This window comes from Indicator indicator, chromosome 3 (assembly GCF_027791375.1).
Source record: "Indicator indicator isolate 239-I01 chromosome 3, UM_Iind_1.1, whole genome shotgun sequence".
Taxonomy (NCBI): Eukaryota; Metazoa; Chordata; class Aves; order Piciformes; family Indicatoridae; genus Indicator; species Indicator indicator.
In genome coordinates, this window is record NC_072012.1 from 8966374 (window position 1) to 8983306 (window position 16933).

At 42.3% G+C, this 16933-nt stretch overlaps 1 protein-coding gene across 2 annotated transcripts in view; it reads right to left on the reverse strand.

Annotated features, from left to right (window-relative positions):
* Positions 1 to 16933, reverse strand: part of PHF21B (PHD finger protein 21B) — a 170328-nt gene that overhangs the window by 25870 nt on the left and 127525 nt on the right. For both annotated transcript variants that reach the window (XM_054399740.1, XM_054399739.1), the window contains one exon: positions 3024 to 3374. In XM_054399740.1, the coding sequence (XP_054255715.1) occupies positions 3024 to 3374 (351 nt within the window). The remainder of the gene's footprint in view (positions 1 to 3023; positions 3375 to 16933) is intronic.

The window sequence follows — 16933 nt, forward strand, 5'->3', positions numbered from 1 at the left end:
GAAAATTAGGACACTTTCTATTTAGAGGACTTCTGAAGCTGACTCAGCAGCCTAGCTTTAGCATTCGTGTCAGTGATTTTCACAGAATCATAGAATGCATCGGGTTGGAGGGACCCTCACAGGTCATCTTGCCCAACTAGATCAGACTGCTCAGAGCCCCATCAAATTTGATCTTGAAGGTCCCCAGGGATGGAGCCTTCACCACTTCTCTGGACAACCTGTTCAAGTATTTCACCACCCTCATTGTGAAGAACTTCTTCCTTATGTCTGACCTGAATCTCCCCTGCTCCAGTTTAAAACCATTGCCCCTCACCCTATCGCTACACACGTGTCATGGGTTGAGTTGAATCTGCTGCTGACATTCAATACCATGCTGCTGTCATGCCAGCTGGCTGAGGCAAAGGATCATTGGGCTTAAAGGTCGGATTGGAACATGAGAGGCTTCCTGTTCCAGTTGCCTTTTCCGTTTTGCGGGGGTGTTGGCCTTTTCCTCTGGGCTGGCTGCTGCGTGCTTTGGTGGAGGAGGTGGCTGGCTTCTGCCGCAGCTTCTGCATTTTGCTGTGCTTGTCTGCAAATAGGCTCAGGTAACTGTGCATTGGATCATTTCCAGGAAACTCCTTATCTCAACCCAGAAGGGATTTTTTGGTGCTCCTTTCCCTCCTGTTGGGGAGGTGGGGTAGCTTGCTTGTGAGAGAGTGGGTTGTGTTAACCAAGGCAGGAGACAAAAGGGTTGAGATAACGAGAAGCGAGATAATGAGAGGATTCAATTAAGGCTTGTTAAGAGAGTTTTATATACTTTTTTTTTTCCCTGTGGTATGTTGGCTATGTTGATGCACTTTCTTTCCAGGGGCAGCTGGAGACGATATGCACTTGTAATCAATGTGCTCTGTGTAGTGGTGCTTATCATCTCAGGAAAGTGGTTTAATGCTATGGTGTTGCTGTGCTGGTTACTGGCATATGATAGCATGGTTCTTCCACCAGCCACTTGATGTAGATGTAATCTCACCCAATTGATGAGCCAGGTCTTGTCCAGAGTGATGCAGGTCTTTCCCAAGAATACTACCTGGAGATCTTACCTGAAGCTGGACAGGATCACTATGAGTGGCAGAGTGTGTAGTAGAGCATGGGCAAATGCCTAGGACAGTGGTCACCTCTGGTGTTTTGGAATTTCATCCCTGAACAAGGGCAAAATCCCAACAAACTGGTAAAATGCTTGGAAAAAGTGTGTTGCCAGCCTGGCAGTTCCCAAAAGACAGAAAAAAAAAAAAAAAAAAAACACCAAAACAAAACAAAACCAAAAGTGCTGGCTGGGGCAAAGTATCATGGGGCTTGAAGTTCTGATTGGAACATGAGAGGCTTCCTGTTTCCCGTTGCTGCTTTCCGTTTCTGGTTTTGGGGTGTGGGTCTTTTTCACTGGGCTGGCTGCTGAGAGCTTGAGTGGGGGGATCCTTGACTTCTGCTGCTGCTCTTGCATTTTGCTGTGCTTTTCTGCAAGTAGGCTCAGGTAACTCTGCACTGGATCACTTCCAGTAAACTCCTTATCTCAATGGACTGTGTTAACCCAGGACAATGCTCTTGTAACCAGCCCCTCTCCAGCCTGCTATAAGGTCTCCCCAAATCCTCCTCTTCACCAAGCTGAACAACCCCAGCTCCCCCAGCCTGTCTTCACAGGAGAGGTACTCCAACACTCTGATCATCTTCTTGGCCCTATTTTTAAGGTCTTTTCTTTGATTTTATTTTGCATACAGGTAGAAGAGATGGAATCACTATGTTTTCAAAACCACAGTCTGATCTCAGTCGTCCTAGTGGTATTTCAGAATAAGTCCTTGTGGATGGGGAGGAAAAATCTCATGAAACTGAGATCAGAGTTCATGCTCAGCAGTTTTGTCTTGTGAGCAGTGTATGTCCAGTTTTGCATGAATAAAATAAATATATGCACTTTAAATTAAAATTACTTCTGGTTTGGGACCAATCTCTTATACATGTATGCATGTTAGCACATCCAGCTGCTTGCAACTGAGTTACCACAGGAAAATTTACACGATGCAGATAACATTATCTCAGAAGCTGCTAAATTAAATGGAGTGAAGGGCAATTTCTGACCACAGATTTTATACCCTTAACCAAAACCTCATAAAGGGCCTTCCCAAACTCATCTTCTTGGTGATTTGAACGCTGGATGCTTTATCTCAACTCGATCACTCTAGAAGATTCAAGAGCATAAAAAGTTTTCTTAACCAGTAGCCAGTTTAAGTAAGAGAGAAATAAATTATGTTAGAAAAGAGAGGAAGAGATGCTTGCTTTTATTTACCTCAAAAGCCATTCTGCATCCCGTATTCTTTTTCAGCACTGCATGAGAACCTGTGCTACCAAAATGACCCAGAATAGCAGGATCCCACCAGCAAATTACAGCAAATGTCTGCTGGCATCCTTTATTGAATCTGTTTCTGGTGGAAGAGTGCTGAAGTTCTTGCATTTCAAAGCTGAAAAGCAGTCCAAAGAAGAAACGAGTAATTCATAACTTGATTCTTTCTTACTGATTCTTCTGCTGATCAGTTTTGAAACCCTTAGCTCTCATTTCATTTGGTCTTCCCCTGGAAGCGTAGAGGGGAATGCCTGATTACTTTCTATAGTCCCTAGGGTCAGTTGATATAACTCGTATCACTGTATAATTGAAGAGGGAATCCATAGGAAATTAGAGCCTGCACAGAATTCAAGGGTATTATTAGTGTGGATTGGTTTAAGGAAATGGAAGATCATACAGTCCCATTAACATCAGGCTGTACAACGATGCATCTTGCTCCCACTAACAAATATGCTTGAACACAAATAAATGTCTACTAGCATCCACGTGTTCCCTTAAGAATTTTCCCATTGCTTGCTGATTATTTTCTTCAAAAGGAACCACTGACACCACACTGCACAGGGCTGTGCAGTCCCAGGGGACCGTTCTGCTTACATCTGCGATGTAATTCCTGTGTTTGCTAACAAAAAAATGAAAAGCTGTCAAGAGCAGAACCTACCTTGCTGTCGGCACTAATGAGGAGCGGTTGCACTTTAATGCTGTCATTGACCACAGAGACAGTGGCGCTGGTGCTGATAGGAGTTGCATTGCTGGGGGAGGTGGAAATGATGGCGTACGCCACACCTGCGCTGCTCAGAGGGGATGAAATAGCTGTGGAGTCGGTGACACTTTGTGGCTGGCTGCTAGGCGTCTGTACATGGCTGACAGTGTTATTGGCAGTTGGGAGGGCAGGACTGGGGTTTTTAATGCTGACTACGGTTGCCTTCTGGAAGGTAGGAGGCTGCTTGGAAGGTTGGTCTCTGCACGGGGAGATAGGGAGGCTGTCTGGAATCAGGGTCTTTGGCCTAACCTACAAACAGAGAGTTAGATGTTATTAGGCACAGCCTCACACCATAATGAACAAACTGCACACATGCACTCTGCCAATAGAATCTCTAACTGCGTTGACCACGGAACAGAAGCATCTAGAAAACCAGAACGTAGCCACTCAAAGTAGCCAGCCATTCATTTACTTGCAGATATATTCCTAGTGCTCCTCGGTTAGGTCATTTTGGACTCCTTAATTCATTGTGATGCTGAACAAGAAGGGAGGAAAAAGTCAATTCCTCACCTTTATTAGCACACATCCATACAAATGCTGCTCAAGTCACATCCAGTTCTCAGTAGGGATGTTTAAGCCTTCAAAAGAATGGATGCAATAATTTCCTGTTCTGAAGGACACAACACTATTGCTATGAATCGAGCGGAAAGTGAATCATTAAGGAAATTGTGAGGAAGCATTTACAGGAACAGTAAGCATAAACATTTATAGTGGTGGATCAGTGAATGAAGATCCTCACATTTTTAAGATGTGCCATGTCTAATGGAGAGCAGTTCAATCATACCCTTACTCCAATTACACAAGAAAAAGAAGGAAAAAAAAAAGATAAAAGAATCTTACAACCATTGAACTTCATATTTTGTTGCAGCAACTAAAGAGCTAGTTTGCAGCTGCAGATGGATGCAGAAAGAATTTCCACGGTTGGAGGGTGGAATTGTTTGCCCAGATTTGTGAAGGTTGCTGCTGGCTTTACCCAGAGCCATGAATGATAGCTGCAAACAATTGCTTTCAGCTAATGTGATGCGTTTCCAGTGGGGTAATTAACATCACCCCTGTCAACATGGCTCTGCCTTAACAACATGTTAACTACAGTTCCAGAATTGAAAATAAATAATTTAAACTGCTTCACGTGAAGTTAACTTCACTCCCTGCTTATTCCTTAACACAGCCAGATAAAACAGTCGGTTCCCTCTGTGCTTATTTAGTCCTGTCACTTCTGGCACCTTCCATACTGTGAAACAAAATGACAAGTTGTAACAGACAGACATGGGAAACAGCTGCCTGTGTCACCGCACTATAGTCCACAACAGCCCTTCCAATGATGCCGACTTCAATCTTCAGACCAGGTAAGCAATTTAATGAAAAAAAAAAACCAACAAGGCTTTACTGCTGTATCAAAAAATCATCTCTCAAGGCTGGCCTCACGCTCTGTGGTGTCAAGAAGGAGCCGTACCCATTTGTCCCCGTGGTGAATATTAAGTGCAGCAACACACATCTCGCGAGCTTGTTGTGGTTTGATAATTCAGCTCTCAACTGCTGACAGGATCCTAACACCTACAAGCAGTGCAAAAGTGCATCGGCAGAACAGCCCTGCTCCAGAATGTTGAAATTGTCAGTAACCAAGACAGATGGAAAGTGAAAGAAGAAGCAGAGCCAAAGAGGGGCAAAGAAAAGGGTTTGCCCGAGGTCCTGCAGTAGACTTGAGTTCAGCTCACAACTCTGGGGTAATATTAGAGGGCTTCATAGATCTAACAGAAATGATGCAAAACTGTGACTAACTATATTTAAGAGACACTGGCAGTAACCTTTTTTTTGTCCTTATCCAATCACAGAATCACAGAAATATTCCAGTTGGAAAAGACTCTCAGGATCACCAAGTCAAACTGATACCCTACTCTACAAGGTCCACCCCTAAACCATACCCCCAAGCACCACATCTAAACAACCTTTAAACACATCCAGGGTTGGTGACTCAACCACCTCCCTGAGCAGCTCATTCCAATGCCTGACCACTCTTTCCGTAAAAAATTTTTTCCTAATGTCCAATCTAAACCTACCCAGTCACAGCTTGAGGTCATTCCCTCTTGTTCTATCACTAATTACCTGTGAGAAGAGACCAGCACCAGCCTCTCCACAATGTCCTTTCAGGTAGTTGTAGACAGCGATGAAGTCTCCCCTCAGTCTCCTCTTTTTCAAACTAAATGCAATGATTTGGATTTATTAAGATAAGAGACAAATACCCTGGCCAAGTTAAGAGAGGAGTCTGTAATTACCTTCATATCCACAATGACTTAATGGTCTTCTTTTCAAAAGCAGCGCACAAAGGATTAGTTTAAGCCCATCCTGGCCCAGGCATTCTGCAAAACTAAGGCTTCTAACATAAACAACATTTCAGTGTAACAGGAGATGTTACTCAAAGCAACTCGTTCATGTCTGTATCAGAGTCAGTTATACAAGCATCTCTTTGTAGTATCTACTTTTATATTTTCATAATAAAATCCTTTCCTTCCTGTGTTATGTAAGCCTCTCATATGTAAGTCTTTTAAAAGTTGCTCATGCTCACGTGCTCAGACATGTGTTCACAGAAAGAGTATCATAATTCAGAAAACAGTCTGAGAGGCTTGGCAAAATACAGTTAAAATGTATTACCATGGCTAAAAAGTCCAAACTGAATTCTTAGCTAACACCTAAATTTTACCATATCTCCTTAAAATGAAGTTTTCTTGTAAATTAATATAACCTCTGTTACCAGCAGAAAAACACAGCAATGAACACACAGATGGAGAGAGAAAAGAGAGAATTCAGATCAAAGATCCTACACAACTGTCACTGAGATCTTTATAATAAAAATTAGATCAGATGAAAATCAGATCAGGGTTTTATCTAGCCAAAAACTGTCATGTAGTCTACCAGCATCTACTGTATCTGTCACTCTTAATTGTGCCTTTATATTTAATCAAAAGCCAAATTAAAACAAAATGTCTATGTATATTCCAGTTATATAATTATCTTTTCTATACTATCACATAAATACATTGACTGTCAGATGTAGTATCTCAATGAATCCTATACACACCCTTAACACACATTCTGCGAGTTGTGGATGTGTGTTTTACAAATAAATCAATCAATGCATATTACTTTGCTATAAAAGAAGTTCTTCCTGAACAATTAAACAGACTTAATTTTCCAAGGTAACACGTTCTCTACAGAGTGCTGTGTACTGAAATGAAATACGTGGTGGGATTGAGCAAACACGCACAGCCCAAGAACATACACCGGGTGTTTTCTGCCACCGTGTGATACAAAGGAGGTATAGCGGTCATCAGAGCTCTAAGCATCTGCAAATTCCCTGGCTAGTTCAGCTGACATTAGGAGAGCATATTTATTTGAAGTTATAGATTTATAAAAAAGGGCTGAGCACAGAAAAAGTTTCAGGTGCTTCTGAGTTAAACCTAAATCAAGTTGAAGTGAAAATAACGTTTATTTCTACAACCCACAGGTATGAATCCAAACCAGAAAGCAGGAATAGAAGCCCCCTCCTGCTCTAACACCTGTGAGCCTTTCCCCCTCGAATATAAACACTAAGTGTAAGCATTTCATAAATAGCTAAGTAAAAGACCTTTAGCAGAGTTTCACGTTAAAAAAAACCAACAAACTACTACTGTAATCTGCAAGAATAAAGGGTGTCAGCTGGGGAAAAAAATTAAACAAAACAAAAATAAGGAAAGAGCAAGTGTGAATTCCTTTTCCTCATAGCAAGGATGTAGTTTAAATTTTGGAGATGAAAGGAGGACAGTGGCACTAGCAGAAGTTTGGAAGTTGGCAGCCTCTGAAGAAGAACTGGAGAAAAAGTAGGGCAGGGGATGGACTGCATTTCACACGCAAGATACCAAAAAGATGTTTTCTACTGAAAGTAGCACAGGTTGGATGGCATCAGTCCCCATTACAAGAGCCACAAAAATAAAAAGCACAAAAGTTTAGCAAAGGAGAAGGAAAGAGAAAGAATAACAGACAGCATGTATGTTACCAAGTGAAAAATGCAACTGTTGGCGAGTGCTGCAAATAACAATTCTCCTGTAACTCAACCCTCATCTCCCCAAATATCTTTCATTTAACTTCTGACAGCTGTCAAAACAGAATGTGATACTACCAGGGCTCTAAATGCAGGAGAAGAGAGAGCTTCTTCTTGAATATCATGATCTCACAACCCTGTGTGGTTTTTGAGTTTCCTCAATATCCACAATAACAGAAACATTTGATTTTAGGCAGCAATATTCAGACACCCCTGGTACTTCTCAAATAGCCTGCAGGTGAGAGCACTGTTCAAGCAGATATTCCCAGATCTGAGAATCCAGTAGGTAGAGGCTGTCCACTTTCAGACAGGGAAATAACAGGGAGCCCAATCCTGTGAGATGTGCACAGTGCTTTTTTGTTCAGCAATCTCTAGTTTCATATATTTTAAAGAGTTTCAGATCAGGAGGGAATCAGCTCCTGTGACTAATATAACTTGTTGTATATCCCATATCATTAAGCTCCATCCAGATGTCCCTGTATGAAGCCCAAAACCTTCCATTAGATCGAAAATCATTCCAGCTCTCAAGAGCACAATTTGTTGAATACCACAGAGGTGAAGGAACTGCTGAGTGGCAGAGTTGGGAGAGCCTGATGTGTGCCATCACTAACAAAGGCAACTGTGATCATGGGCTATATATTTCCTGAGCTACATCCCATCAGGTGAGCTGTTGTAGTGAAGGAAAAGAAGGTAAAAAAAAAGAACAGCTGTTACAAAATAATCCCTCAAGATCCAACCCAAACAAGTATGGGGGGGGAAAGGAAAAGAAGGGAGGGAAAGCACACAATTCCTCCTATTTCTGTGGGCTATCCTATGTAGTCCTAAAGGACAGGATTTAATTAGAACAGTTATCTCTGTGCAATTCTGCAGGTGCTATGAGAATTGTTAAGGGCGTTTCTGGTAAATGTGCTCTCCTTATGCCTAGCAAAGAAGGGAAGTTAACAAGTGCACTTCAATTACAAAACCAAAAGGGATCATCGTGATTCTCCAGCTCACAAACTGGCTAGAGAATGTCTCCCAGGAACTGAAGACTGATTTTAAAAGAAAACACTAAAGATGTCTTAACGATTAATTCATCACAAGCCCAACTAAACCGTTGCAATATTTTATTGCGCTCATGACTGGCATTTTATTGCATGGTTGAATTTGCCTAACTTCAGCATCTAGTCCCTGGATCTTGTTACAGCTTTGTCAGCAACACTGAAGAGCCCTCCCCCTCCCCAATATCAGATATCAGCTGGATCGTGCTCAGCATAAATCAGCCCTTCATACTGGCAGGGCCGATCTGTATGAGAGTAAATTTTTCAGCTCAACGCGGTATCACATTGCCTTTGAGAGAAAGACCATTATTCACACTTTATTTTCACTTCACCCTTGTACTCAGAGCTTAAAAACAAAAACTCAAAATGGATTGGCACAATTCATATGTCACAGAGGCAAAGTGCTGGGAGCTGCAGACAGTGCTTTCATTCTTGAAAAGCTTTAGAGGATCACACAGAAAACATTAGCAATGGCTGATAAAATGAGTGCAATATGGGGTAATTATATCCTTCACCAGAATGAACAGATGCACACTGACTTCAGTAAAGCTGTGTCTATTTATGTCACTTGAAGACTGACTCTCTCCCTCTTCTTTTTCTAATCAATAAAAATTATGCACGAGAAAAGGTTCTGCATAACTTTACAGCAATGACACACTCTAAAATCCAGGTTGCCCAACTGACCTGAATACAAATGTTTCCAGCATGGTTGGTATTTGGTTCCTTTCCTTGATAAGGTCTTATTATCTTCAGCCTGGGCTGAGACCAACACCCACCTAGCTACAACCTCCTTTCAGGCAGTTCTAGAGAGCAAGAAGGTGGCTTCTCTTCTCAGATTCCTTTTCTCCAGGTTAAATAAACCCAGTTCCCTTAGCTGCTCCTCAGAAAACCTGTTCTCCAGACCCTTGATCAGGTTTGTTGCCCTTCTCTGGACCAGGTCTTTCTTGTAGTGAGGAGCCCAAAACTGAACCCACTACTCATGAGGTGGCTTTGCTAGTGCTGAGTACAGGGGGACAATCACTTCTCTAGTTCTTCTGGTCACACTGTTTTTAATGCAGGCAAGGATGCTGCTGGCCTTCTTAGCCACCTGATCACACTGCTGGCTCATGTTCAACAGCTCCAGGGCCTTTTCTTCTGGGCAGCTTTCAAGACACTCTTCCCCAATCCTGTGGTGTTGCATGGGGTCGTTGCGACCCAAGTGCAGCAGCCAGTGCTTGGTGCTGTTGAATGTCAGAATGTCATACAGCTGGCCTCAGGCCATCAATCCAGCTTGTCCAGGGCCCTCTGCAGAGCCTTCCTACCCTCAAGCAGATCAATATTCTCTCCCAGCTTAAGTGCTATCTGCAAACTTATTGAGGGTGCAGTTTACCTAACTGAAATCAACAGAAATTTGAATAGACTTCAGTGAGGACAGAACTGCAACTAGAACCTCTAAACACACTCTGGTCTCTCATTTTACATGTCATACAACTCAAGAGGCACTCTGTGGTATTTCCACACATATTTAAATTACATGCATTATACCAGACATTTTCCACTGGAGTGCAGTCCTACTGTGCTTTGGTATTTCAACTTGTCGGTTACGCATAGCCAGCTTTAGTGTAAAGGTGACACACAGATAACATAACCCCTGTGCATTTTTTAAGAAGACAGAGCCATTTAATCTAGGGTGTTTTTTTTTTTCTCCTTTGGCTTTGCTTAGTACTGCAGAAGTGGAAGTTTTGCTGAGAGGGATGTTTAAGTGTGAGTCTTTGTCATAGTTTGAGTTTTAAACTGCTGCTATTCAAACCATCCTGCCTCATCCCAGCTTCAAAACAAAAGTGCTGGCTGGAGCAAACTATTAAGGGGCTTGAAGCTCAGATTGTAACATGAGAGGCTTTCTGTTGGGTTGCTGGTTTGGGGTTCCAGGTTTGGGGCTCTGGCTCTTTTCCACAGGGATGGCAGTGATACAGGTGGGAGTTGGGTAGCTCATTGGGTTTGCTTTTCTGTTTCATGCTGGTTTTTTTTTTTTCACTTTCCTGCATTTCACTGAGCTTTTTCTGCAGATAGGCTAAGCTAAGGTAATTCTGCACTATGATTATGTTATCTTATTTTATATTAAACTCTTAACTCTTTATCTCAACCTGGGGTTTTTTTTTTTTTTGTGTGTGTGTGTGGTACTTTCCCTCACTTCTGTGTTGGGGGAAAACAGGCAGGTTAACCCACTTGCCATACCAATCCTCTAGCCCTGTTTTCTGTAGATGTTGGCATAAGATAGTTCTTTATTAGAATTCTTTTTCAGTGTTTTGAACACCAAATTGTATTTTCACAGGAACTTGACTGATTTTTGCTCATGAAATGTACATTTCTTCCTCAGCTATACTGCCTGTACTTTCTGCTTGGGTATTGCTGCTACTGAGCTGATGAATCATTAAGTGGCTCTATTCCATTTGCAAAGGGGAAACCTGCCATTAAACCAGGAAATTAAAATCAGTATTATTCCAAAAAAATTACAAGTAGAGGTTGAAGTTGACACGGATTTCTGCCCTTTTTGTTGTTGTTGTTGTTGTTCTGCACAATGATTCTGTCCTTGAATATGCAGTTACCTAGGTACCTCTGAGGAAAGGATTTAATCATTATTGCTTAGGGTTACAATAGAACTATAAAATCTAGACTGTGATTATACACACCAGTCAATAATTTACTTCCATTTCTACTCTTTTCAGCATTACATGTCAGCTTGCTTCTCACACAGATACTCATCTATGATTAACTTATTTCAGTTTGAAGTGTCCATGAAGCCTTACAGCCTTTAGTGAACATCTGTCTGCTTTCCTCCTGGCTGTATACATTCAGAGATGTGCTCTGGCCTAATCCACACCGCTGGGTATTCACTGCACTCAAATTCTGGTGATACTTTAAAGACCATGGATGCCACTGCTTTGTACTGCCCATCACTTTAAGAGCTTTTCCTGCTTCTAGACAACAATAATGGCATATCATAATGATTTGGCCAGCCCCAAATCTTTTACTAGTCAAAATTAAAAAACTTGAAAGACAAATTAAAAATAATGATTAAAATTGTTTCTGTCTGCTGACAGCCTAAGCAATAGGGAAGCACACCAAAGCTCAGACTTTAGCAGATGAAAATCAAGGTTTTAGGGACAGGCAGCAGTGCAGTGAATTGCTGCATCCCCTTCCTATCCACCTGCCACTCATACCACAAACTTGCACAACTGGCACAGAGGCTCAGAGACATAGCACAGTCCAAATCCAAGTCGGACATGAATCTGAAGTCACATCATTCACATGCATATAAATGGCATCAGCAGAGAGAGGGGACATTTCTTCTTCCTGATACTCTACAAAGAAGACTGTGATGTGGAGAAACAAAAGAGTTTTCGCCTGGGAAAAAGGTACCATGCTAGGTGTGAAAATGGCTTGAATCTTTCCTGGGGTTGCATGGATATTTTAGACTCCTACTGTTATGCAGATATGACTTTCATAGGGGCCCTTTTCAAAATGTTCAGGTCTTCAAAATGGAGGTCTTAAGCACCAGTAACACTCAGTTCTGCTTCTCCCTCCCCACCACCATGGATTGGTTCTCTCATTAAGAACAGACTATTAACAGAGAAACTCAGAAAGGCAGAGGCAACAGAGGGAGGCACTTTGGGAAATTTGCATCTGGGCGTGGCCCCATTGATACACCACACGTGTTCAACTTTGTCCATAATGCAGAAGATCAGATTTCTTATCTCTGCCATACCACCATCCACCAGAAATAGTTATTATCTCACTACCTTAGTCATACCTTCTTCTGACTTGTCTGTACTACAGCAGTGTAAAATATATACCATGGAGCACTTCAGATGCTTCAAGAATCCCATGATTCTCTCAGCAACACAGACCACCTAATCAAATCTATCCACTAGTGCATAACTGAGATTCCCACAGGCTTTCAATAAAGTAGCAATTGGGATTTCATCCCAACCTGCTCTCCCTCTAAAGACTTTGTACAAAAGACAGGTGGCCACATGTCTCTGCTGCAAGGAGTCTCTTCTGCAAGGCTGATGCTCATACAGGCAGGTGACACAAAATCATAGAATGGCAGAATGTTTTGGTTGGAAGGGTCCTTTACAAGTCATCTAATCCAATCCCTGTGCAGTGAGCAGGGACATCTTCAACTGTAGCAGATGTTCATAGCCCTATTAAACCTGGCCTGAAATGGTTCCAGGGATGGGGCATCTACCAACTCTCTGAGCAACATGAGCCAGTGTCTCACTACCCTCAGTATAAAAACTTCTTCCTTCTATCTAGTCTAAATCTCCCTTTTTAAATTCGAAACCATCACGCCTTATCCTGTTGCAACAGACCTGCTTCTCTATGAATTAACAGCACAAGCACCATCAGTTTCTACAATAACCATGTTCTGTTATATTCCTCTGACAGAAATATACAGTGGCATACCCAGGGAGGTGGTAGAAGCCCCATCCCTGGGTGGTTTTCAGGCCAGGCTGGATGTGGCTCTGGGCAACCTGATCTAGTGGAGGGTATCCCTATGCATGGCAGGGGGGTTGGAACTAGATGATCCTTCGGGTTCCTTCCAACCCTGACAATTCTGTGATTCTGTAATAGTAGCATGCCTATTGAAAATAAGCAAACTGATAAAATAAGAAGCCTAAGCAGAACTCTCAGCTGCACAGGCTTCTTCCCAAAGGAAAAGGATGAGAGAAGAAATCGCTTACAACGGATGTTCATCTGCGTGCTTAACGCATTACTGGAAGGTGCTTCAAATGCAGTGACAAGCACAGTGTAAAAGCTTCTATAGAATAAAACAGATTAACAACTGTATTTATTAAGGGCTACATTTTCATCTAGGCTTCTGCAAACCTTTCTTTTGAAAAAGCAATTTTGGTTCTGTTTTCTGCACACATACAGTCAATGAATATTAAATACTATTGCAAAATCTGTAGCTTGGTTATACACCACGCTGATTAAGTTAACTTGAATTAAATTATCTCTCTTCGCCTCCACTAGCATTCTAACACATCCCCCTGGAAGCACTGAGAAAGGTGCATATACCAGAAAGGTGCATGACAGCCCTTAGGGGATTACAGTTCTTTTCTCCTCTGATATTGTAGTATCAACTTTACCCAATTCAATTATTCCTTACTCAAAACAAACCATAAAGTGCTCTTGTCCCTCCACAGCACAATTCTGTGCAACTTCTTAGACAAACCTTGCTTCTAGTTTCACAAAAGGCTGACTTGGATTTGGCAATACTTTTCCACTTTCTAATGGTTATCACAGAATCAACCAGGTTGGAAGAGACCTCCAAGATCACATCAAGTCCAACCCAACCCTAACTAATCAACTAGCTCATGGCACTAAGTGCTTCATCCAGTCTTTTCGTAAACACCTTCAGGGATGTCAACCCCCCCACCTCCCTGGGCAGCTCATTCCGATGGGCAATCTCTCTTTCTGGAAAGAACTTCTTTCTAAGATCAAGCCTAAACTTCCCCTTGCACAGCTTGAGACTGTGTCCTCTTGTTCTGCCACTGGTTGCCTCAGAGAAGAGACCAATCCCCACCTGGCTACGACCACCCTTCAGGTAGTTGTAGACAGCAATAAGGTCTCCCCTGAGCCTCCTCTTCTCCAGGCTAAACAACCCCAGCTCCCTCAGCCTCTCCTCATAGGGCTTGTGCTCCAGACCCCTCATCAGCTTTGTTGCCCTTCTCTGGACATGCTCCAGCAATTCAACATCTTTCTTGAATTGAGGGGCCCAGAACTGGACACAGTACTCAAGGTGTGGCCTAACCAGTGCAGAGTACAGGGGCAGAATGACTTCCCTAGTCCTGCTGGTATGCCTGGTCATAACACATTACACCTAAACCAAATGATTTTTAAAAAAATAATTTCTTAGTATTACCATGCAAACAGAGAGAGGCTTTGTCACAGACCAATCTGCTAACAGATGTATTCTACAGCATGCAATGGCATTACACAACTTGAGTCCTGTCTATCAGAGTCATTTTCCTTTCAAGAAATCTTCCAGAAGCCCTATAACCACAGAAGCCAGGAGTAATGGTTGGGTTTGGTACACACATGAAGACGTGGTATTTGCAGTGTCTGACAGCACCCAGTGATGAACAAACAGACAGAACAGACAGAACAGCCCCTGTCCCAAAGCAGCCTGCAGCCCAGTCACCAAATTCAAACCTTGATGAATTAAAATCACTACAGAAGATAAAAAATAAGCAGCATTTGACAGCAGAACTGGCTAGAGCCTATTGAAGAACAGGCACATTTCCTCTAAAGGGGTTGTGCATACCTGGATCTTTTCACCACTAACCTGTGTGATAGCTCCACTGCAGGTGTTTGCTATACCACTCTGCTCTATTCTAATCAGCACTGTCATGAGCAAAGCCATCTCAAGCCCTGCCTTCAACCAGGACTGGAAAAATAGGTCAGGGAAATACCATTATAATCTGATTTAACTGCTATTCAAATCATCACAGTCTCTCCATTAATTTGAATGAGAATTGGATTGGGCCCAAATTGCAGACAACAAACTGGGAGGTTTATTTTAATATCTTCATCATTTAATTTAAAATCTTCCACTGGAAGAACAGAAAATACAATTTCTCACATGCCTTCAGGTGGCTACAGCACAACTTAAAATTTTATGCAAACTAGTTCCAAACAGACAGTCTCCACTGCATCTGGAAATTGGATCCCAGTCTAACATAAGGCTACCCCCTCCTCAGAGGTGATGGGTGCCATAAAGTAGAGGAACAGCTCAAGAGTAAGAGTGCATCACCCGTGTGTTTGAGGAGAGAATCTCCAGGATTTGCTTCTCAGAGTGTAGTGGAGACTCTGCAGTTTCAAAACACCTCACTCAGGTGGAAATCTCAAAGGCCAAAGTAAGAAGAGAAAGACTACCTGGAATTAACTTCCCAAATGTCACAGCTCATAGCAGAAAATTTACTTATTTAATTATAGCAAAACCAACTTCCTATTCTGTTAAAAAAAAACCAACTGAATGTGTCGGTGTGAGCTGAAATTCCCCCCCCACCAACAAGTAACCAGGCTAGCCCAGTCTGGAAGCAAATGAAGGCTGTATTTACAAGCAGAGTCTAAAATCTATGATGAAATGCAATGAATATGTACAAATATACAAAATTCACAACATTCACAAATATATACAATCAACAGAAAAAGCACAACCAATCTCCCTTTGCTTCCCCTCAAGGGGACCCTCCCAAAGGGGCCTCTCTCTCTCCCAGGAGCTTCCCCCCAGACCCCCCTGGACAGAGAAGCAGAGTTAGTTAAGCAGAAAGTTGTTAACTTAGCTGCCAAGGTCAGTGTGTTATCTTCAGCCAGAAGAGAAGAAGAAGAAACAGCAGCCAGACAGCCCAGCAACTGCCCCCACTGCAGAACACAGAATGTGCAGAGTGCCTACTTTGTTTTGGGTAATAGTTCTTAAACATTTCTATCTATCCAATGGAAGTGTTTAGAACAATCGTTATTTTGCTTTCTTACACCCAATAGTGACTTATTTACACTCTTTCACTTTCTCTGTTCTGAACTTTGCAAGGAAAAATTAAAAAGACAGTTTCAAACCATCACACTGAAAATAAGAGAATAAAAAAAGGTCTGACAAAGAGGCTTGTTTTGTCAAATAACGAATGCCTAAGGAAATACTGTTTGTATTGTGCAATGAACTGGTAATTAATATTTGTTTGCTCACCATCTAATAGCAGTTCTGCACTAAGTGATGGGATTTTGCTGCCATTTGTGAATGTGCAGATTTTGAAACTTCACTCCCCATATGGAAGAGCTCCCAGGGGGGTCACATCATAAACCCATTCAAATTAAGAGAACAAATGAAAAGTATCTGTAAAAATGTGGAAAATTAGAAAGCTGTATGTATTGTTTGACACAAGTACTGTTAAGAGCATCAGTTTACTCGTGTGGTATTTTCCTACTAGACTACATAGATGTACATTGAAACAGGCTGTATAGTTGAGGATGAAAGCATCAAAAAGCACAAAATTCCTTTAGATGAGATATGGGGTCCTCAACTGGAGGAGTCTCCTGTTTCTTTCCACCTAGCCAGGCAATATTTATGCCTCTCATGGCTACATATAAATCTAAAGGGAATCTGAAATCCCAAAGAAATTACGAGACTGGTCAAAAGGAGAAAAGTCACACAGCAATCGGTGTGCTGTCAAGAATGCAGACACTGACCTGAATTAATCCCACTAATCTGCATGCACCTGAAACAGAAGTGCAATCTGTCTGGCTAAGGGGGAAGCCACTTCCAGAGGGCAACTCAGAGACAAGCAGGCTCCTAATGTGGCAGTGATCCCAAAAGGGATCCATTCTGGCCTTCCACCCCTTCACGGACAAGAACAGAAGCAGCAGAACATACAGACAAGATTAAGGCATCTTAGATGACTGCCACTGTGCTTGCCACTTGTACCAAATACCCCTAGACTGAGCTGCTTGAGTAAACAGGGAGGCATGCAGGTGGGCTTATTGAAGCCTTTGCTGCTATGGTTTCGTTGCTACCAGGGCTCGGAACAGCTCGCTCTTAGACTTCCCAGAGATGGAGGTTGAGGAAGGTGCAACACCTAGCTTTTAGGACATCAAGAGGAAAGCTTTGATGGGTAGAGGGAGATCCCCACTAGGAAACAATACAGGCATTTCAA